Here is a 24,626-nt window from a genome sequence, read left to right as displayed (position 1 = left end):
TTCGTAAACTGTAATTTTGCTATTGTTATGAATTGTCTCATAAAAACCTGTGTTTTCTTATGTGACCCCTGTGAAAGAGCCATTCAGTCCCAAAGAGGTCATGACCCCACAGGTTGAGAACTAAGATTACCACTTTTTTCTACATAGTTTATAATGTTAATTCTTAAAATTCGATGTGTCCTTCATCCTTTCTTTAATATTGCTAGATAGTCTGGAATCTGAAATAATTTTCTTATATAGTATCTGTGAAAAGGCTTCTGAAAAATACTTTTCAAAATAAATAATTTCAATATATAAATGATCTAATATCTTTTTGTTATGTGAAATGTATCCTGTCAAATGGCTTAAAAATATTCTTATAACCTTGTGAAAAAGAACTAATTTGGGTTCTTTTTCTTCTTTCCTTTGAATTTGGGGCCTTAACCAAGCTGGGAAAGCTCCCTATTACTGAACTATCTCCCCTGTGCCAAACTTGGGTTCTTAAATGTACAATGCTTGCTTTTCCAAATTGGCTTTGGATGTGGGTATGGCCAAATACCATTATATGTTTAGTAAATGTGCTTTTTAGGGCCTCGAAAAATACTGTCTTTGACCCGGGTTTTTTTTTTTTTTCCCCCCCTTAGTAACTGATTTTGAAATGAAAGGTTCAGTGATATGGCTATGTATCTTTAGAAAACTAAGAATATGAAAATTCAGATTCATTGCTTGTTAATGTTTCTGGTGATAGAAATTTTGTTTCTTAATTAAAATTTTTATGGCATTTAAAAATTTGACTTTTTTCTCAGATCAACAAGTCCACTTATATTTATAAAATTCTATTTTATTTTGTTGCCATGAGTAATGAACACACACATCAGGTAAGGTTTTGGGAGCTTAAGTAAAGGTCTGTGTATAATTCTATGATAGCTTTCAGAGCACTTTTTCAGAAATCCCTACAGAAAAATACTGTTACAAATAGCAGGCATTAGTGTTGAACCTCACTGATCTGCTGATGTATAAATCAGAAGGAGAATGGCTCTAATGCGAACTGGTTCACAAATAGATTTCTTAGTTTTCTGTATTCTGAAATTAAGTAAAAGGACAGGAAGTAGGATGATATTTATCCTAAGATACATTCATTTGTTTTTTTCTTTTCAGTGAAAGATAATTTTCCTTATTTCTGTTTATATAACAACTTTAACTGTAGCATTAGTTATGAATTTCTGCATTTATCCTTTTCAGAAAAGGTAAGCCATATCAAATTATACTCATGAAGCAGCTCTAGTTCTAGTTGAACATTATCTCTGATTGACCCTGCTGTGTTTAGTGTTGTCATCTGTAAGTCATTTTAAGTTGTGAGTCTTTATTGTCATTGGGCTATCATTTTTGTTGGTAGTAGTGTTATTCAGGCAAGTGCTATGCCTGTGTGGTCTCATGGAAATCATGGTAAATACTCTTACTACCTCTGTGTTTCAGAAGATAAAACTAAGCATAAGGGCTTGTTCACATCTTGTAAGTAGCTAAAGTGGGAGTGAACCCAGAACTCTGGACTTCAAAATCATGTTCTGGTGTTTTTCCATGACTGATTCTTTTTGTCCTGCCTAAGAAGAACATAATTTTATTTGTTTATTAAATGCCTGTTTCTTAGTTTACTCATTTTCAGAAGGTAGTAGTATATAGACAGTGGTGTTTGGAATAAGAGAGGCAAGCCAAGGAAGACATTTAGTTTTAGGGATTATTTATCTTTTCAATTCAAATTCAACTAAGTTTAATTTGTTTTTGAGATAGAGTCTTGTCATGTAGCCTAGGCTAGCCTTGAACTGTCAGTGCAAGGATGTGTGTCACCATGCCTAGTTGGTCAGTCGCTCTGTCTCTGTCTTCCCCCAACCTCCTTTCAGCTGAGACAGCAAAAGAGATGATGTGTTGTAAATATGTTATCCTTTGCCATAGTGAGAACAGAACTAGTCCAGGGTGCTATAGGTCTGGGGTAGAGGTTCAACAGAGGCTATTTTGGTTGTAATCAAAGAAGTATCTCAGAGGTGATCATGGGGATAAGATACTAGTGAAGTTCCAGATTCATTGAGACAATTTTTTGACAGTAGAATAAATGCTATATTCCTTGTAGAAACTCTTGCATCATGATGGTTTCAGAAGAAAGGTAAAACAGAGTTGCAGGTAAACTGTGCATCTATGGAGGCTGCAGGGGCAGAACTGAGAAATGGTGGCATCTGGGGACACTGGTTCAAATTGCTGCTCTCTAATTTTTTAAAATGCGTATGTGTGCACGCGCTGTATGTGTAAGAGTATATGTATGTATACTATATGTATACAAGTACCTGCTGATGTTGGAAGAGAGCCTGAGATCCCCTGGTACTAGAATTACAGGCAATTATTAGCTGCCACATGGGTGCTAGGCATTGAACCCTAGGTCCTCTGTAAGAGCAGTAGATGTCTTAACTCTGCTGGGATATCCCTCTACTTATGGTCTCTAGTTTTTATTTTTGTTTTTGTTTTATGAGATCATTTAAAAAGTGTGGATCTTTTCTGATGACTACGGTATATATACTAATAAAAGTACACATCTTGTTAGCATTGCCAGTTTAGAAGGTTACATATGTATCCCTCGTTTTATCAGCTTTGTGTTGCAGTGATATAATCACTTAAGGTGATGTCATAGGGCTTCTACTGCTGTAATAAAACACTATGTGCAGAGCATGGCTGGGAGGTATTTTCAGTTTACATGTTCCACAGCCCATCCTAAAGGGAAGTCACGGTAAGAATTCAAGGCAGGAACTGAAACAGAGACACAGAGTACTGTTGCTTACTGGCTTGTTCTTCTTTATGGCTTGCTCAGCCTGCTTGCTTATACAGCTCTGGACCACCTGCCCAGGGATGGCTCTGCACAAAGTGGGCTGGGCCCTTCCACAGGGTTGCCATAGATAGGCCTGTCTTATGGAGGGATTTCCTCAGTTGAGAGTCTACCTAAATGACTCTAGTTTGTGTGTAATTGACAGAGAAAAGGAAAGAAAAAAAGCTAGCCAACAAAATTGACTTCTTGTCGACTTAACATACAAATTTATCATTGTTTAACTCTTAACTTTCCTTTCTTGTTTATCCCCCAAGATCTCTTAGTAATATCAGCATCACAATATAAAACATCCCAACTTTTAAAAGTTCCACATTCTATAAAATATCTTTTCTGAAATATCCAAAGTCTCTAAAATAGCAAAGTTTCTTAAAATATTCAAGGTCTAATCACTATGGGTTCCTGCAAAATCAAAAGTAAAGTTACATACTTCCTTACTCCTAGAGGAAGAATCGGCATAGTCAAAATCAAATCAAAACAAAACCAAAATTAAACAGTGTAAAAGTTTATTGCTTGGTGTCTGCGACCCACTCATGATCCTCCAGGCTCAAAGGGCTTAATTTCTTCCTCCCTGCCATTGGCAGCACACACAGCTTGTCTCAGAGGTTCAGTCTGCTTCACTCCACAGTTGTTTCTCTAGAGGGACTCTAACCATGCCACATGGTGCCAAGCCTCAACTTTTTTCAATGACCCTTTCAATCCTGAGGCTTCTGCTGCAGCTGAAGATGCATCTTCACCAGTGACCTTTCCTGGCTGGCCTCTCACAGCACCAAGCCTCAGATGTTTTCCATGACCCCTTCAAAACCACCACATGAGAGACTCTTATACATGACTAAGTTCAGCTGCCAGCATGAGATGGAGCCTTGGCTTTCTCTGAACCACAGCTTCTCTGTGCTACCCTGGGAGGAAATACTCCCAGAAGATTCACCTCAGTACTGCTTGCTTTTTCTTCTTTATTTATTTCTTGTTTGTTTGTTTTTCGAGACAGGGTTTCTTTGCAACTGTGGAGCCTGTTCTGGAACTCACTCTGTAGACCAGGCTGTCCTCAGAACCATTTGCCCCTGCCTCCCGAGTGCTGGGATTAAAGGTTCATGTTATCACCGTCTGGCTGCTGGCTTCTCCTCCTCCTTCTCCTTCTAAATTTTATTTAAATTAGAAACAAGCTTTATATATATATGTCAACCCCAGTTCCCTCTTTCCCTCCTTCTCCCTTGCCCTCCACCAAACCCCTATCCCATCCCCTTTTTGTTCCCCAGGGAGGGTGAGACCTTCCATGGGGAGTCTTCAAAATCTGTCATACCATTTGGAGCAGGGCCTAGGCCTTCCCCCGTGTGTCTAGGCTGAGAGAGTATCCATCTATGTGGAGTGGGCTTCCACGGTCCATTCATATACTAGGGATAAATACTGATCCACCACCAGAGGCCCCATATTGCCTAGGCCTCCTAACTGACACCCACCTTCAGAGTGCCTGGGTCTGTGCTATGCTGGTTTCCCAGCTATCAGTCTGGGGTTTATGAGCTCCCCATTGTTCAGGTCAGCTGTTCCTGTGAGTTTCTCCAGCCTGGTCTTGACCCCTTTGCTAATCACTTCTCCCTCTCTGCACCTGGATTCCAGGAGTTCAGCTCAGTGTTTAGCTGTGGGTGTCTGCTTCTGCTTCCATCAGCTACTGGATGAAGGCTCTAGGATGGCATGAAAGGTAGTGATCAGTCTCATTATCAGGGAAGGGCATTTAAGGTAGGCTCTCCACAACTGCTTAGATTGGTAGTTGGGGTCATCCTTGTGGGTCTCTGGACATTTCTGTAGTGTGCTGGCTTCTTCATAATCAGCTGATTTCTCAGCCCCAGCTGACTATAGCCACACATTCTCCATCCTGAATATCATATGATCAGTCCTGATAGAGTCTTTGAAGAAGTCTCAGACTTTCCTCTGAAGTTTAACAAGCCATACAGTATCGTCTACATGGCCCTCAACATTCTCTTCCAAGCTTCCACAGAACACTCATTAAGCTCTGCCTCTGACAGGCTTTTCCAGCCTAAATTCCATAATCCTTCCACATTCCTCCCCAAACAACATGGTCAGGTCTGTCACAGCCAGTAATCTATTCTCTGGTACCAGTGTCTGTATAGTGAGGGTTATGATAAAATACCATGACCAAAGCAACTTGGGGAGGAAAGGGTCTGTTTAGTTTACATGGCCAGTTCACAGTTTATCATGAAGATAAATCATGGCTGGAACCAAGAGGCAGGAGCTGAAGCAGAAACCATAGAAGAGTCCTCCTTATTGGCTTGCTCAGCCTGCTTTCTTATACAACTCAGGACCACCTGCACAGGGTTGGCATTGCCCACAGTAGTCTGGGCCCTCCCTCATCAATCATTAATCATGAAAATGCTCAACACCCTTGTCTATAAGCCAGTCTTAATGGAGGCACCATCTCAATTGAGTTCTCTTCCCAAATGATTCTATAGTTTGTCAAGTTGACAAAAAGCTGTCTAGCACAGATGGGAAGGTTTATTTTGGCTCATAATTTTAGGATCTTTAGTCAATGGTCTTTGTTGGCCCCATTGCTTTGGGCCTATAGCAGTGTAATATAAGAGCACATGAAAAGGAAGACATTATTTAACTTAACGGTTGTAAGGAAGGGCTGGAGTCCTCGTGTCCCCTCAAGAGCATGCCTCCTAATAGGAACATAACTCCCTTCTATTAGCTCCACCTTCTGTACGTTCCACCACCTGTTAATAGCACCACAGGCTCCTGACCAAGCTTTGAACACATGAGCTTTTGGGGACCTTTAAGACTCAAACTACAACATCTTCCTTGATTCCATTTCTCTTTCTTCTCTTTTCCAGAGGTAATTACTATCTTGAGTTTCGTTTTTGTTATTCCAGTTTGCATTTTTACTTTTGGACACATTGGTATGCTTTCATCAACTGTAGTACAAAATAATCTTTTACATGTCTTTCTCTTTTTACAAATGATGTGGTCACACATTATCAAATCTATATCTTTATTTTTGTATATTGTACATCTCTCCTCTTTTCATATTTTAAGTATTGTCAGTGTGGGCACTTACAATATTAATTTAATGTCACTGCTCAGTAGCATCCTACTGAATGACTACACTGTGGCTTGCTATCCTGTTGATGGACATTTAGGTTTTTACTTACTGTGTATGTTTATGGTGCCGTTATATGTATGTCTATATACATATGTGTATGTATGCCCATACACATTCATGCTAGAGTTTCTCTGTGCTATGTGCCCATGAATGTAGTCACTGAGTAGTTTGCATACCTTCCCCTTTACTCAGTTTTGCCAGACTGTTTCCAAAGCCCTCAGAAGAGCTCATCTCTTCACCAAGAGGAATTTGCTTTATTTACCAACTTTGTATTATGAGTTTTTATATTTTTAATGACCTGATAGATGTCATTTTTTAAATTATTTCTGATAACCTATAGATTTATTACATTTATTGACCATTTTAGTATTCTTTTGTGAATTTGTGCTTCATATAATTTCTCCCTTACTTAAAACTTGGATTATCTGAATTGTCTTTGGTAAGTTCTTTATGTTGTGTGCAGCATAACCTTATATTCTTGGTCTTATCTGTACTGTTACTATATGTATATTTTATTCATTTTATGGTTTTGCATTGTTACTTGTATTAAGACTGCAATTTAATTGATTATCCTGTCAGTGAACATTTTAAGCCGTTTTCTTTTTCGTGTTAAAAACCAGTATTGCTGTGAACATTATTTGCTGTCTCCTGGTACATACATGCTGAGAGTTTCTCTTAAGACAATACCTTTGTTCTCTTTAGTTATAAATTGTTTATGTATGGTCTAAGTGTGATTGCTATTGTTAGCTTTTTGTTATTTATATCCCTAGCTGGCCTGGAACTCACTCACTCAATAGACTAGGCTGGCTTTGGACTTATCTATAGTGCTAGAATTATAGATTTGTGGCACCACTCTCAACTGTTCAGTACTTTTTATTGTTAGATTTAAAAAGTAATCTTTGGTTGGGGATGTAGCTCAATCGGCAGAATGCTCGCTTAGGATACAAGAAACCCTGGATTTTATCTCTAGCACCATGTAAAAGTGCCTGCAATCTTAGCATGCAGGGGGTGAAGGCAAGAGAATTAAAAGTTCAGGGAGTTCAGTGCCTTCCTGGACTACCTGAGACCCTGCCTCAAAAAGCAAAACAACAACAAACAGACAAACAAAACTCAGCCTGTAAAGTGTGAATCTCACTGTGGACTTGTGATATTGAAATTTGTATTTTCTGGGTTACTACTAAAGAGGTCAAACATTACCACACTGGTTTGACTTAAATATCTTTATAAATTTTTTTATGTCCTTTTTTCCTATTATGTCACTATCTTTTTTCTTATAGGGGTTCTTTATGAGTTCTGGGTAGTAATCCCTTATCAAATCAGAAACTTGCTTTTCTTGGAAATGCTTTATATTTTTATTGTACATTTATTATGTTATGTCTGTAAAAATCACTTAGTTCTTTAGGACCCATAACAGTCAATAAATTGAAAGTGCTCAACTGGAGGTTTTTCCCCCTTACAGTTTTCTTACCACTGCAATTATTGTAGTATATGCATTGAGCTTTTAGCTGGACAAAGTCATGGAACAAATTGTGGCCAATGAAATTGAGCAGCCTGTATGTAAAGTTTTTTTTAGGGCTAGTACATTTAATTCTCAGTGTAATTTGTTTTTTGTTTCATTAAGAACTGACAGGTTTTTTCAGTTGGTGACTTCTCTGTTACCTTAGGTACTATGAAGAATTGGAATATAACTTCTAGATAAGCCATATTGGTCATATAGAATGAATGAAAATGTTTTAGGTCCCTGAACTTTTAGGCTAATATATAATGGTAATTTAACTTAAATGTTTTTGCGAGATGAAAATCTCCTGTGAGGAAGGCTTGGTAGGAAACTTCTCAGAATGACTTTTTAGGACTGTGTTGCTTTAAAGGGTTCTCTATTTTATTAAGAGCAAAAGGAAAGTGTTCTGTTTTCACTGAAGGTCAGATGGATATAGGATTGGAGGACTTTAAACCTTTGAAACAATACCCAGAGACTTGTACACCAACTTATAAGCTTCTACTGTGCCTTGGGAATTTTAGGAACATTAGAAATTACACTTTAATAGCGAACAAAGGACAGATACTAGGTCTAGAGAATAATGACAGTTACCATTTCCAAAATGCCGATACCCAATCATAATACTGAAAAAAGTGCAAATGACATCATACATTGCCCATACTGTCAATAATTGTTGAGAGAAAAGGGAATACAATACTGTCTTCAGATTACTTGTAATTAGGAAAAGGAAAATACCATAAATTTCATGGACTCTGGACTCCAAAGAACATAGAAGAAGGGAATCATGAACAGCACTGTGAAAAAAGAGAGGATAGAAGTCCCTATAGTTTAGGAAAAACCACCTTAGAAAATGTCAGAGTGTGTGCCAAGCTATTGAACTCCAGTTTGGAACTACCTTACAGCATTAGCTAAGGAAGGGGGCATGAAAGTGAGGAGGGCAGGCAGCAGTGGCAGCTCAAGGAGCAGTGGCAGCTCAAGGAGATACTGCTTCCAGGTAAGAACCAGATAAATAACAATGGGTGGACATGGGGGGGGGGTTGACCAGGAAAAATTGAAATTATTAGATCTTGGGTAAATAACAGGTACACACAGTCTTTCCTCCTCATCCCTTAAGCCAAGTAAGTCACTGAACTTAGAGCTAGAGACTTTTAAGAATGTTTTCTTTGACATTTGTGCCTGTGTGCATGTATGCATGCTATAGTACACATATGACAGAGGACAACTTGCAAGGGTTGATTCTGTTCTTTTACCATGTAGGCCTGAGAATCAAGCTCACGTGTCAGGCTTAGTTACAAGTACCTTTACTCATTGAGCCATCTCACCAGTCTGAACTGGCAGAAACCCTTTATGTTCAGAACCCTGAGTGATTAGAAATAGAGAAACATATATGAAGCAATTGTAATAATAAAATACAAATCAAAACATGTTTCCACACTGTGCAGAAAAAACAGGAATGTAACATTCTGAATAAACTGAATAAATATCCTCAGGCAAGGATTAAGTGATGTAGAAAAACAAGGGAAGAAAGAAATGTATTTGCAAAAAAGAGAAAATACCGTGGAGCCAGCTGGATGCTGGAAAAAAGATGAAGGAAAAAACAAATGATGACCATGTTTATACGGCCTCTAAGGAAGAACAGCTAATAGATTCCAATACAGTTTTAATACAGGCATTGAAAAAGCAAGGAAACATTCTTTTCTAAAAAATATGAAATAAAGAATTTTTTTAAAAAAAAAGTGATTGAAATGGATAAAAGCAAATCCTATATAGCATAAATACAGCAAATTACCCAAGGAAATACTCCCAGGAATTGAAGAAGACTTAATTGTGGAAAGGAGTATAGAACATAAGCTCTCAAGTGCTTAATGTCCTTTCTTCTTTAACTACCACCCATATCTTGTAGTTACTGGTGATTCTGGGAAACAGCAGTATTTGATGTGAAGTGGCCTGGTGATACCAATACAGGCTAGGCTTTTTTAACATCTAGAAATATGAGAATTATTGGTATACTTCACATTCTGTTGCTTCAACATAATGTTTGGGTTTCATCATTCAGTTAGATTATGACTCTTGTAGTCATCATATTCTTTGTTCTGGATAAGTAGGCCATATGCTTATTTGTTCATTGGAGATGTTTTAAGCCACTATACAAGTTTAATGTCATATAATTTCATACCCAAATAGTTTCCTTCATGAGGAAATCGTAAGTAAATTCTTCATAGAACAGTATTGGTTGCTAAGCTTGGAAGGAATGGAAGAGTTGGAATGTCATTGTTTTCTCCTTATTAGGCTAAAGATTGGCTTGGGTGAGACTCATCAATGAATACCAAATCTAGGTCAGTGAGTTTTGGTAATGAACAGGAATTGTAATGGTCCTAACTTACTTCCATACAGTTTGCTTATTATATGGGATGGTAAAATAGTGGAGAGCCTGGATAGCATCTGACCTGGGTGATCAAAACTACTGTCAGAGAGCCTGACATCAGATGCTGCTGGCTGTGATGACCAAGAAGCATAGTACTTAAGTACTGGACACTGTAACCCAATCGTGAGAAAATGTCAGAGAAACCAAAAACTAGGCCACTATTTTTCAAAAAGTTAGTCATAAGAAACAGAATTTGAAAACCCGTGCCAAGTGAAATACGGCAAGAGGAACATGACAAAATAAATATATCGTGTAACTTCTTACCTGAAAATGCTGTGGAGGGTGTATAGATGGTTCATGACTCAGCAGTTTAGCTTGGTGTATATTTATGTTGATGTGAAGGTGACCAATGTTCATACTCTGAATTTTTTTATTTCAGTCTCTTCCTTGGAGAGTGATACATGATTCAATCCTCTCTTCTGATGCTAGGTAGCAGCTGAGAGTCTTAACTCCTAGTAGGATCCCAGTCAGCCCCATGTCCATGAAGGGAATCCTTTGGTTTTCTGCCATGTGCTATATTAAGGTAGGATGTGAAGCAGAGTGTGTATTCAGGGCATCTCTTCACTTTCGATGTTTTCAATATAAGACAGGTTTACCGAGAACATGAGCTTGGTGCAAGTCAGGAAGCGTGGATATAGTGTAGATATGCACCCCCCCCCCACTGACAAGTAGACTCAATCTTTTAGTGCCAGACACTGTGAAAGCATAGTGCCTTCCATGTCTGCCAGGGTTTTCCTCAGTTTCTCTGAACTCTTGGAGTCATTCTCCACCATTTCTTTTCTGCACTGCCATGATTGTTTAACCTTCGCAATAGGGGACAAAGTCATACTCCAGATAAAGCACACTGAGAGGTCTGAAGAAAAACAGAGGTGTAAGGCACCAGGCAACAACAGCTGTTCTGGCAAGGGCAGCAGAAAGAAACAACATTTGCATCTGTCTGCATCATCCGTCTGCATCATCTAGCTGGGGGGAAGGGGATGTTTATCTCACCTTTCCCCTGGTTTCACATCTTTTTTTTTTTACTTTTCTCCTTTCCTCTCCACTTTGCTGTTAGTCAGACCCAGCGAGTCTGTGTTCTTGTTGCCCTCTGCTGCTTCAGAGCCCAGCCCTCAGATGTCCACACGCAGGGTGCTGCCTACCACAGGGAAGGAACATGCCATTAAGGCAGTACTCCCAGTGCAGTTCCCTCTATACAAGGGATTGTGGTGCCTTCTGCATGTAGTTACTACTAATTGAGCAGACATCTTGAATGTTTCCTTGTAACTGGTGTTGCACTAAGCACACAGAACTAGAACAGATCCCCCCTGAGCCCAGGCACCACTGGGTCCAGAGGACACACTTGAGCAAGTGATCAGGTCAAAAGTGCAGACATTAGGGAAGTCTCAAGAAAACAGTCTACTCATGGGCACAAGACAGCTTCTGAAGGTTTGGTGATGTCAGACAGCTGAGGAACAGGGGGAAAACCCTGGAAAGTCAGGGGAGACATAGTAGATCACCAGGACAACAGAGAGATGGCGAGGCTGGACACGCATACTAAGTATCATAGGTAGCAAGGGGCAAGACAAGTACAGGAGGGCACCAGGAAGGAACCAGCTTGGGAGAGACGGGTGCGAGTCTCAAGACTTTAGAAGAAGACGGTTGTGCCTCAGCAGCTGCAGTGTGGAAGAATTGAGGTGGAAGACAGCACACCGTATTGATCGGCACAGCAGGAAGTGCTCAAATGACAAGGCCACAGCAAGCTCCTGGAAGAAGGGAAAGAAAAAGTAGATTCCTTTACTGGGTTATTTACCGATTCTGCACCCAAAGAAAACATTGGGGGGCGCTAATGTCACTGGCTTCTGATTAGCTGCACTACATTCAGTTCAGTTCATAAGGCTGTTGGTGATAGTCCTCACCTGAGCCTGAGATCCTATAAACTACTAGGGGTTCAAAACACTTCATCTAATAAAGTATTATTTTCATATGTTGCAAGTTTTAGTAACATGATTCAATAGCACATCACTTATTTGCAACTTTATGCATACTGTTTAGATTCAGTGAACATGAACTTTATGGACTTAGAAAGATATGAAATGTATATAGTGTTTCAAAAGGAAGATGGCCCATCGGTAACAAATCATTTATTTGGCATGTTATTTTAAGACATAACTATTTAAGAGAACTGTACATTTAGTTCCTGCATTTCCTGGCCACGTATATATGACTGAAATTTAATACTTACAAAATTATTTTTAAAAGATAATTTAGGGAACAATACAGCAAATCCAAAGATTTTTCAACAGCCTTATTTTAAAAATTGCATTCTCCTATTGTTAGCACATAAATGAATAACCATTTGATATGAGGATTATAGGCAATAATGCCTCAAATCTTAATCTAGAATAGATACAGAACAGATCTGCCCTATTTACACTCAACACGGCATTCCTTTTTAAATTCAGATTTTCACTTAAAGTAAAAGTTATACTTCAGTATTTTGGCAAGTCAAAATTAGCTTTTTTTTTTTTTTACAAATGATAAATTCATTAAAATAAGACATATATTCTAGCTTCTGAAGTGCTACCAAATTTATTTTTATGCTTTTTAATATATATTTTGAATTCTTTCATGCAAGATGTAAGTTTTTAACAGTCCCAAGTAATGTTCCCAAGGATCAGATTTCAGTTTGATATGTGAAAGTGTAGCAGCTCTTTGTTCCTTCTGAGTTATAACCTCATGTTTCCATTCCAATTCTGTGGTTACCGCTGCACTCAATTCTATTGTGAGAAAATACTTTATCAACACCTTCCCCTTTGCTATTTTTCAGACTACATGCTGGTAATAGTGCCAGTTTGATTTCTATTGGCACTAAATGTAGCAACCTTAAATCACATTTTAGTTTGGAATAATTTGTGCTTACAGCTCTAAAACTTTGAAAGGGCTACTGACAGCTCATTTATTAACAATAATTCTACTTTAAAATGTTAATTTTAGTTCACAGCGAATTATATAATCCAATGCTGTGAAAACCAGGGACCAAAGAAACTAGATGTCTAATGTGTGCCCTCCTTTTTTGTTTTTTTGTTTTTTTACCTCAGTTTTACTGTCAACCAAATCCACGTTCTAACTTCAAAGAAAAAAGCCAAGCAGTGCTAGGCAGAAACTTAGGACTGGTAGAGAGCTATAGGCATAGGCACCCTTACTTTTCCTTCAAGCTTAGTTTGAACCCTGAAACCACTTACACAATGATTGTAATTTTCTTACAAGGTATTAGCACAGTGCTGCCCTGTAGAAAGTTACAGGTCTTTGTGTTTCTAAATACAGGTACAGTATACTGGTCAATGAAAAAAAAGATCTTAAAAGAACTAAATTCCAAAAGAACCAGATAACTTGCACGTTTATAAACTTTGATTAATTTATAATAGAAAAGAATCATGTATTTATTTACCTTTATTTATTTGTTTGTTGGTGTTTTGAGACAATGTCTCAAATAGTCCAGACTGTTCTTACAACTGATGTTGACCTTGAACTCTTAAGTTTTCTTGCTTCCATCTTGCAAGTGCTGGAATTACAAGCATGTACCACTATGTCCAACTGTATCTCCCAGTTTTTAACATTGGATCTTGTTTGTCTTTTTTCTTATTTGCATATTCATATGAATATACTGTTGTTGATGCTTTACTCTTTTCCTTTTTGGGGGTCCTGCCACCAGCTCCCAAATAAAACTCACATAGAGGCTTATGTCCCATCTTAGCTTGGCTTGTTTCTTGCCAGCTGTACTTAAGTTATCCCATCTACCTTTTCCCTCTGGGCTTTTATCTTCTTATTTCTGTATATCTTACTTTTCTTCTTACTCCATGGGTGGCTGGCCTCCTCGTTTCTCCTATTTATACTGTCTGCCAGCTCTGCCTATTCTTTTTCCTTAGGGACCCTTTAAGATTTGTTAGGTGAGAGTAACCCTTAGATTGGTAGGCTTCGAGCAGAGCAAATTTCCCTTCACAAGGGAAAATGTCGAGAAATGAAGTTGTATATTGAGCCAAGCAAGTTCTGAAGGTAAAGTGACATGAAGTGGCCTAAACTTCCTGCTTCACTGTTGCCTGCTCCCTGCCTGTGCCTGTGGTCTTACAGAGTCCTTTATGGTTAGTTAGCAGAGGGATAGGAAATTTAGGCATGGCTTGTCATGTTTCTGCATGATAAACAGGCACCACATCAGAGTGGGCATTTGCAGCTTTACCACTTCTTTCCAAGACATCCCTGGGGGGGCGGTGGTGAAGGGAACTCTTAGAAGTGGGGGACTCTTGAGCAGTGTAGATGGATGTTTATTTGCTTGGAAAGAGTGATGATCAGGTGGGTGATTCTAGATTGACTTATGGATTGTATAGCCTTGGTTTGACTAGTTAGTCGGGTCAGATGGAGCATCATTAGAAAGTGGAGACTAGGAAGCCCAGTGAAGAGGTTTGTGGTTAGAACTCGTAAAGTGTGTCATGTGTCAGTACCCACTAAAAAGATAAAATAATCAGGAATACAACAATTCATTCTGTAGACTAGTTAGCTCTCTGTAGACTAGTTAGCTCTCTGCCTTGTCTCTCTGATATGGCAAAAAAGGATTAGGCTCATACATGGGCCCAGTAGCATGGATTTTTTTACTCATGGAGGCCAGTCTGGCTACAGCGGATGCCAAGTATGCAATTTGCTTGCAGCAGAGACTAACACTAAAACCTAATATAGCAACATTGCTCCGAGTGTAAGGAACTATCTAGTGACAGTTTGACAACCCTGACCTGCTTGTATCATGGAAGGGGCCACATTTGTTCTTACTGTATTCTAGTTTCATTTCCATTGTGTTGACAGAAAGCCACTCAAGGGAGAAAGGAGTTTATTTCCGTTCAGAGTTACAGTCTATGATTGTGGGGAAGTCAAGATAGGAACTTCAAACAGCAAATCCTACCACAGCCAGTCTGGAGCAGAGAGAAGTGGCTTTCTTCTGTTAGGCTTAGATTTCTCCATTTGTAAACAGTTCAGGACCCCTGCCTAGGGAGTGCTCAAGCATCCTTATATTAAGAATACTTTAAGAATACTAAAAAAAGAAAAAAAATCACCCTGAGTTAGGATGTCTCAGTCTTTACTCATTTGCACAATCCTGCTGCCTTTGACTTCATCAGTACTTGTCTTTTATCAATGTTATATATTTGCTCAGGTTCAGGTGGCAGCTAGTTTGGGAACTATTTTTTGATTGTTTGTTTTGTTTTTGTCATTCTCTTTGTCTCATAACTCCAGGTAATGATCATGGTGTGAGTGTGTGTGTGTAGGGAGGGCAGTTCTTAAAGGTTTTTCTTGGTGTGTATGTGTGTGTGTGTGTGTGTGTGTGTGTGTGTGTGTGTGTGTGTGTGTGAGTAGGGCAGCTCTTAAAGGTTTTCTCATTTACGGTTTAGCTTTGTTCAGATGTCTGCATAGAACTTCAGTTCCTCATCTAGAGCAAACACAATAGCCCTTGGAGATGTTCTCTCATCATTTCAGATCCAGTATTGAAACCCCCAACTTCCTTTTTTATTCCTTGTTCTGCCAATAATACTGCCATTTGAATACTAGACTTATTTTTCTTGTATTTTGCTGTGGGACCATGTTAGTCTGTTTGGGCTATAACAAGTAGCTGGATGAGGCATTTGTAAGCAATATAAATTTGTTTCTCACAGTTCAAAAAGTCCAAGATCAAAGCGCTGGCAGAATAGGTGTATAGTAAGAGCTCTACTCCGAGGTAGCCCCTCCTGTTATGTCTTCATATAGGCTCTTGTGTAAGGGTAATTATCTCATCAGGAGGGTAGAGCCCTAATCACTTCTTGAGAGACCCATTACTTAATATCATCACATTTGGGATTAGATTTTTGCATTAATTTTCCAAAGGCCCACAAATATTCAGTCCAAAGCAGAAGCCAGTAGAGAGAAATGGCTGAGCAAGTATCTCTGTAGAAGGATATCAAGGTGTATGCCCAGGAGTGGTATAGCTGGGTTATATTAGATGCTTTTTTTTTTTTTGTAGATTTCTCCACACTGATTTCCATTGTGGCCATACCTGTTTAGTACCCCACCACAGGATTTCAGTGAATCTTTGAAGTGGTCATCAGATGTTTGCTTTTTGTAATCACGGCATACGAGGCAGGTATTCGGTGATGTTGTGTTGGAACTGAACACTAGTGACTCTTGGATTCAGTCTTTTCTTTCAAGTTTGTATTCAGGCCAGATTCTTACTTGACTACAGCTTATTTCAGTAACCTCACAATCTTTTAGCACTGAGTTTTTCTTTGCTTCGAGCTCTGTAGTACACTATTGCCAGAGTAATTTTTTCTGAAGCATTATTTTAATCATGTTAAAAGCTATTGTTACTTACAGATTTAATTAAAACCAATTAGTTGGACATTCTAGATATTGAGTCAGCCAGTCTCATGTGCCCCTTTTTTTGTAATATTATTTAAGTTTTCTATGTAATATAGCTAATTAAAACACCCCTCACGATCATCTATTAGGGAAAATTCTATTTAGGTACATTAACCTGGCATCTTTCCTACCTATAATTCCTCAACCCTTCCCCAACCTCTTTTATGGTACAGATGGTTGAATCCAGTGCCTTGATGCATGCTAGATAAGTAGTCTACCACTGAATTGTACCTCTTCAGACCCGCCCCTACTTACAAGGAATTTGTGAAATTTCTTAAAATGAGTGGATGAGGGCCATATATTGTCAATGTTGACAAATAATGTCAACTTTCTGACCAGTTCCATGTGATAATACTCTACATGTCATAGATCCTATTAGCCTATTAATTTATATTTCTCATATAGTCATGCAAATTTAATAAGGATTAACTCATTAAATAAATTGAATACCTCAGACATAATAGCAAGAAACATTTGAAATGACTTCAGAAACATTATTCTTATTTCTGCTTTAATTTGAATTTGCAAAAGCACATTAAAAAATTAAGCCTCTTCTTAGCTTTAACATAAATGAATGTAATCAAATGGATGTAACCGAATGATTTTTAGCACATTTGATTACATGTGCTTAGCAGAAACTATGGCAACAGAATGAAAAATGTGTTTTTACTGATTGTTTTTCTTCATAGAGTGGGATGTTCTGAGTTAAACATTTACAATTTATGAAAAAGATTATAGGTGATATGTATTACAAATTATGTTTGATAATTTAATTGTCTAGAAAGTTGGATTAAAAATTATTCATCAGTCACAGATTTGTGGCTGAAATATGTGGCTAAGAACATGGTAAAAACCAATGATAGTTATTTTGGGGATATAGGGTTGTGACACATTTTAAAGATCTACTTAATTTTTTTAACTTTTAGATTTATTTTTATGTATTGGTCTTTGTGTGTGTGTGTGTGTGTGTGTGTGTGTGTGTGTGTGTGTGATGTAGGTGCTAATGCCTGAGGACGTCAGAGAAGGGCATGAGATCTTCTGGAGCTGGAGTTAATGGGCTGTCAGCTCCCAACAGCTCCCAACCACTCAGTGTAGGTGTTGGGAACCAAACTCTGATCCTCTCTGAGAGCTGTGCATGGTCTTAACTGCTGAGCCATCTCTCCAAATTCAAGGTCTACGGTAGACCTACCTATATTATCCTTTTTTGTTGAACAGTGACTCTGGATAATTTTACAATAAAGTTATTTAAATATGGGAAGATAACTTTTAAGAACTAGTGTTTTATAAATTGCATCTGTTCTGATCTTGTAACCATCAAGAGGGCTATTATAAAAAAAGGAGATAGCAAGTGTTGGTAGTCGTGGGAAACTGACGTTGTGCAGTTGGTAGGAATTTAAAAGGTACATAGCAGCCTGGATGAAAGATAATTTCTCAAAAAATTAAAAACAGAATTGCCAGTAGCACTTCCACTCCCCTAAGACTTTAGTCCACGTGAGAATTGAAAGCAGTCTCCATGTATATCTAAGAAAGTGAAAGCAACCCACACGCTCATTAACAGATGAATGTATAAGCGAATGTACATACATACAGTGGCATGCTATTTAGTTTTTAAAAGGAAGAAAAATTTGACACATGCTTTTACATGGATGAAATTTAGGGACTTCAAGCTTAGTGAAATGATCTAGCTATAGTAAGATGTGATACCTCTTGTATAAAGACACATGGAGTCATAGACACAGAAAGGACAGTATTGGTTGTCAGGGGTAAGAAGGTTTGAGGAGTAGCTGCTTATTGATCATAGGGGTTTCAGTTTCACAAGATGTAAGTTATGCAGGTGGTGATGGCTGTACAACATAATGCATTTAATAACAGTGGCTGGTACACTTAAAATGACTTAAGATAGTCAATTTTCTGTTACATGGATTTTACCACAATAAGGATCGACAAGATAGTCCAGTCATCGTCCCCAAACTGCATGTGTCTGTGTTAGAATATGTTTATTAAATATAGAATGGGCCAAGAGAATTCAGTATGATATAAGAAACTGATTTTCTCTCTCTCCCTTGGAAACAAGATTTCAGTGCATAGGCTAGGCCAGTTTCAAAGTTGCAATCCTCCTGCCTCACCTCCCTAATGCTTGGGACTATTGACACATACTACACCCTGCTCAGGAACTAATTTTTTTAAATATTATTATGTAATATGAGATTTTTTTTCTTTAAGAATTGTTAATAAACCAAACTTTTAAAAATGAATCATTTTTAGTGTTCATTTGAGTTTTGACATTTAAAAAACATAATTTGATGTGCTCACAAAGAGATTTTAGTTAAACTCAGTTTCAAAAGTGATTATTGAACCAAAGAGCATGCATTTAAAGAAGATAACACTAATCAAGAAGGGAAGGATTTTCAACATATTTTAATGTGAAAAGTATTTGGTTAGACTTGTTTTGTGAAAATATTAAAATTGTTTACACCTTTCTTTTCCTAAATAATTATTTAGGTTAAGCTCAGTAATATATTAGTGCAAAAAGAATCTATAAATGCAGAGAGCTCTGTAGAAGAGGAGGCAGAAAGATGGTAAGGACCAGAGGGATGGAGGACACCAAGGGTACAGGGCCAGTAGGACTGACATGCATGGGAACTCAGACTGTGACAGTGTGCATAGACCGACCCAGGTTCAAGACACAGTGTTCATGGATGGGGGGGTGGGGGTGGGATCTGGGAGGAGATAGAGGACGGGGAAACTGATCAGAATATATTGTAGGAATTTTCAGTCAAAAGATTCTATTTATTATTTATTTTTAGGCAGGGTCTCATTGAGTAGCTCCAGCTAAACTAGAATTCATTTTGTGGACCAGGCTAGATTTGAACTCCCAGAGATCCTTCTGCTTCTGATTCTGTTAATTAGCAATAGAGTTCTGAAATATTATTTTAATCCAGTATCACTAGTATTTAACTGCTTGCCTCATGTGGGCACCAGGATAGATGACAGTTCAGAATATCTGATAAGCTCAGACTGCTGTTTTGTTTTAATTTGTGAAGAGTTATCAGAAGGTGTTTTTTGTGGGGGAAGGAGTTAACTCTTTTTCAGGGTTTAGGCTGATGCTGTGGTTTGGTGTCATTTTGCTTTTAGAACCAGAAATGCCCAGACTCTGATCTTTTAACCCTCAGGAGCCACACAGGACCTGTCTGCACAGGACAGTGGTAGCTCCTGGGAATCAGAGTGCCACCTTAGTAATAGCTGTGTGTACTTCCAGCATGTCAGCACAGAGCTATTATATAATCTCTGCAGGAAGCTTAGGCTTACAGCCCAGGTGAGGTTTCTCCTTCTCCACCAGCTCCATCTAGTCATAATCTTGGGAACAGCCTGTTTGGGCACATGACATAGAATGTCAGAAGGGAGAGCAAATTAGTTAGTGGACTCCAGTTGTCCTATTCATGCTCCCATAATTAAAATACCATCAACTGAATGCTGAATCCAGCATACAAGGTGAGAGTGGTGGCTCACCCTTAAACTCACAAGCACCCAAGAGGCCTGAGTTACATAGTTTCAGGCCAGCCTGAGCTATGGAGTGAGAGTTTATCTAAAATACTCGGAAACACACAAAACTCAGTAAACAGTCATGGCTCCGTTTTGGAGGCTGAAATGTCCAGGACCAGACATGGTCAACTTCAGTCCTTAATGAGTAGTCTTGTATGGCAGAAAGCAGAGAAAGAAAGCTTGTTCTTTTCTGTCTCTTTGTAGACTTTACTTTTTATTTTTGACCATTTTATACATGGACATAGTGTATTGTGAATATATGCATCCTGTTACTGACTTGTCAGACAAACAAAATGGTTAAAACACAGCATCATGGCAACCATATCTGCTTTGTTAACTGCTATATGTACCGAAGGAGAAAAGCACAAGAGTAGCCTGTCTTCCTAAGAAGTCAGACCTTGCTGGAAATTTGAGTCAGAAACTGAAAGGGCAGGCAAGATAGATCAGGAAGTGAAGGTGCTTTCTGCAGAGACTGACAACCTGAGTTTGTACAGGGAGCCACAGGATAGGAGAGACCTGACTCCCAGAGATGTGCTCTGATTGTCACATGTGTGCCTGTGTGCGTGCGCATGCACACCTCCCACACCAGTAAATAACTAATAAACATATTTTTAAAAAAGACCTGTGTAGGAGCTGGTCTTTTGAACGTAATAGCTCTACCTGCTCCTACTGATGTGCCCCCTTCCTCTTTGTATATTGAAAAAAATTGTAAACTTGAGTTTTCTTTCAGAATTTGGATTCATGCACGGGTTTCTGAGCCCTCTTATCTGTGGAGAGAACTAGAAAGGGAGTCTAGTTGGAATTGGAGAAGGAACAAAGGCTGCTGCCTCTTACAACCACAGTAAAGTACCAGCTCCTTTGTGGTGTGAGAAAACAGTGGGCAGTTAGTTCTAACTGATCCAGAAGTATTGGCTCTGGTACGCTGGTCCCAGGCCTGCAGCCTGTATCTTCTGAGCAACAGGATTTGGACTTCATTAAGTCTTATGCCTGTCTCACAAATGTAGAAGACAGTTATGTCTTTGGTAATGTTTATTTCCCCTTTGAGGTGAAATAAAATCTGTAAATATTTAAAATCTTTTTTTTTTTTTAAGTAATGTTAGTATTTTTATTTGGAAGTTTGAACTCTTCTTGAGGCTAACAATTTAATTAAGAAAAAAAAAATACAGTTTATTTTTAGATCTTTATGTTCAAAGGCTTTAATTGTACTGACAAAACAATGCACATTAGTGAGAAGCATTTAGATTCATGTTTGAGTGTTTGCTTCAGAATCAATGTAATATATTTTACTGTTTGCTTTTTAAAATCCTGTTCTCTGTCTTATTCAGTGTTCTATTGTTGTGAAGAGACACCATGACCAAGGCAACTGTTATAAAAGAAAGCATTTAAATGGGGGCTTGCTTACAGTTTTAGAGGAAGCAGATAGGTATGGTGGTTGGAGCAGTAGCTGAGAACTTTACATCCTGATCCACAGGCAGCAAGCAGAGAGAGACACCAGGCCTGGTGTGGACTTTTGAAACCTCAGAGCCCATCTGCAACTGTACCCTTTCTCCATCAAGGCCACACCTCTTAATCCTTTCCAAATAGTTCATGGGGTGGGGCATGACTATGCAAATATATGACTCTATGGGGGCCATTTTAATTCAAATTACCACATACTCCCAACAAAGACCTTAGTCATGATGAGCTGTTTGGACCCATTAACCTGCATAAGACACTGCTACCTTAAACTTTTTTTAAATAATTAAATACTTAATTTAATTTTAAATGTGAGTTTAGTTAAACTTGGACAAAATACTAAAATTACTGCCTCAAACTTGTAGCTCTCAAAATTCTTACTTGAGCCTAATTTTCTTAAAGTTATTGTCTCAAAGTTTTAATTAATTTGTAAATACAAATTCTAAGGAACAGATATTGGTTAGCTTTCCAGGTCAGACCGTCCTTCATTTAACTTCACTTTTTGGTCTTTCAGTAAATACTTAACTTGCACACACCAAGTACTGTATAAATTTACTGTATAAAATTTGACTCTTTCAATTTCCATTACAACTTGATGAGGTAGGTCTAGTTCTATTTTCTATTATTTTACAGAATCTTGAAAGATCTATATGTTGAATACTTTTATACTCACTGTCTAGAATGTATTTGTTATATTTGGTTTCTGATATAGCTGTTTGTATTCAGCCATCAGTCCATCTTACTTTTTCTAATGCTTTCAAAGTAGATTGTAGATACCAGTATATTGTAAGGGTAGAGTGGTTGTTAATTATCCTTATCTTGCATCATTGGGAACTGACACACAGAGAAGTAATTTGTTCAAGGGTACACAGCATTTAAGTGGTTGTTAGTAGTTGGATCAAACACTTCTTGACAACTTCTATAGAAAGCCAGTTCACATAATATTCATAGGCATTATTCAGACTGTTCAATAAATTTTAAGAATAAATTTAGCTCCTTCTTGAGGATTTATAGTACAGAATCTGTGAGGTCCTGGGATAAAGAAGCCAACCATTTTCAGTTTTTTTCCACCTGAGTTCCCTGTTCCTTACTTTTATCCCCAGAATCTTTCACATGCAATTAGGTAGGACCAGAAGCCAATGGAGAATACTGTGGAAAATGCTCACATGCAACATATTGTTCTTTTGCTTATTTAGGACAGAGTATGTTAAGAAGAGTGTGTATATAGAAACACACCCCTAGAATTTTCCAGCTGATGGGGATCTTAGTTTCCTAACCAAGTGCTCTCACTTCAGATGGGGGAACTGAGACAGTGTGTGCACCTAACTAGTGTACACTAACTCATGCTACATTCTTAGCGGCACAGATGGAACTAGAACATAGCTGAAACTGGGATGATAGTGAGGTTCATTGTATTTGGTACATAAATGAATACTTGTGAACCTATCCATTTTTCATTATAAATCTACCTGTGTATTATAACTTTTGTTTATTATTAGACTTTAGGTTGATTTAATCTATGGTACAAACAGTGTCTGGTCACTAAATTTCTAAGAAAAGGTTTATCATAATTAAGATATAAAATGTAACTATACAAGTAATTATATAGCAACACCGCAGGGAAAGAAATAAAACTTTGCTGATACCCCAAGAGCCCCCACAGAGCCCTCTTGCTGCCTAACCCCTTTAATTTTTTTTTCTTTCTTTCTCTTTAGCCAACTTAACAGGACATGCAGAGAAGGTGGGAATTGAAAATTTTGAGCTGCTGAAGGTCCTAGGAACTGGAGGTAAATCTCAGGTTTATCCCCTCCCCCCCCCCCAAGAACAAAAAGTACTTGCTATTTTGTGACGAAGGGTTGATAAGCTTCCTGCAGGAGTCACTGACAATTTTAAGAGCATGAGGAAGCTCATAGAAAACTAAAGAATCTCTTTTGCCTGGCTCAGTCTCAGCACTAGAGATGCCTGGGTCAGCACTAACAAGAGTTCAAGGCTAGCTTGAGCTTTAAAAGCAAGACCTTATCCAACAAACAAGCCAACAACAAAAGCCTTTTTAATCTAATGTTGGGAATGTAAATTAGTACGTCTTTACTTAGACACAGTATCAGTGTTTAGAAGTCACTCCTAAAGAGAGCTTATTATACACCAAGCACCTTATGAAATGATTTATATTGGTTGATTTAGTTTTCTCTTAATGCTGCTGTAATTCAGGGCACATCATTGTTATAATGAACAAGTCAGGATCTGTCATTAACCCAACACTTTAAGAGTCTGGCTAATTGAAGCATGGTTCTATTTATGTCCTATCATCTATGTAAGATTGAAATGATCTGTACTCATTAACATTTTAGAAAGCTTTTCCAAGTCATAAATTAAAAAAAAATCAACCATAGAGGATAATACATACTGTATAAGTATACAATAGAAACAATTATATTAATAAAGCTGGGATATATTGCCAAATGGTAACCTAATACTCTCTGGGTCATCTGTGTTTTCTTTTTTTTTTTTTAATTCATCTTTGAAAATTCTCTACCTCAACTCCTGTTGTTCAGAAGTCACACTGGTCTGTCAGGCCTGGCATCTGTGCAGCTCCTGAGATCCCTACATTCACAAGAGCCTGTGTACAGTGTAATGCTCTGCTGTTACCCCTCTTCAGTTCATTCACAATCTTGTAGCTGGTCTTGTCACTTTGTACCCATCTTGGCCTTGGGATGTCCTGCTCTGCAGTTAGAACAGCTGTGAGAACTGGCTAGTTTCATTCTTCTTTCTCAAATCCTATTGCAGAAGCTCTGAACTCATTTCTGTCCTTAGCAGGCCATGGGTACTTCTGTGGAAAGAGAAGCAGGGCCCCAGAGAACAGACCATTTTTCTTTCTCATTAAAGTTTAGCTTCACAGTTTAAGGAGCATCTGCCTTTTTAGATTTTTCAGCTCTTGTAGGAAATGGCAACTGCCAGCTTTCCAGCAGTAGAGAAATCTGGGTTTCTGTAATTGCTCCCCTTGCCCTAGCCTCACACATGTTTACATTCACATGTACAAATTATTTTTAGGTCATTCAGTAGTGTTTGTGCTCTGGGTCCTGTCATGCAAGGGTTTGTTTTATATACCCTGAGTTACTTAGCATCCAGCACAGAGCCAACTTTGATAAGTGCCAGTAAGTGCCAGTGAGCAAGCCTGATGGTTTGTTCCTACCAGCAAATGGTGTGATGCCAGAACAATCCTTAGTGAGTGTCAACTTGAACAGTTTCCAGTGCTTGCTCACCTTTAGGTCATTTGTAGAAGTATATTTTTAAGGAACAAAGCTAGCCCCACCTTACCTAATCCACAAGAAAGAAT

The 24,626-nt window shown here is 38.3% G+C and overlaps 1 protein-coding gene across 1 annotated transcript in view; it reads left to right on the top strand.

Annotated features, from left to right (window-relative positions):
- Rps6ka5 (ribosomal protein S6 kinase A5) overlaps positions 1–24,626 on the top strand; it is a 154,147-nt gene that overhangs the window by 21,166 nt on the left and 108,355 nt on the right. Inside the window, 1 exon segment of the mRNA XM_051196467.1 lies at positions 23,008–23,079. Within this exon segment, the coding sequence (XP_051052424.1) occupies positions 23,008–23,079 (72 nt within the window).

This window comes from Phodopus roborovskii, unplaced genomic scaffold, assembly GCF_943737965.1.
Source record: "Phodopus roborovskii unplaced genomic scaffold, PHOROB, whole genome shotgun sequence".
Taxonomy (NCBI): Eukaryota; Metazoa; Chordata; class Mammalia; order Rodentia; family Cricetidae; genus Phodopus; species Phodopus roborovskii.
This window is presented reverse-complemented; position numbering and strand designations above follow the sequence as displayed.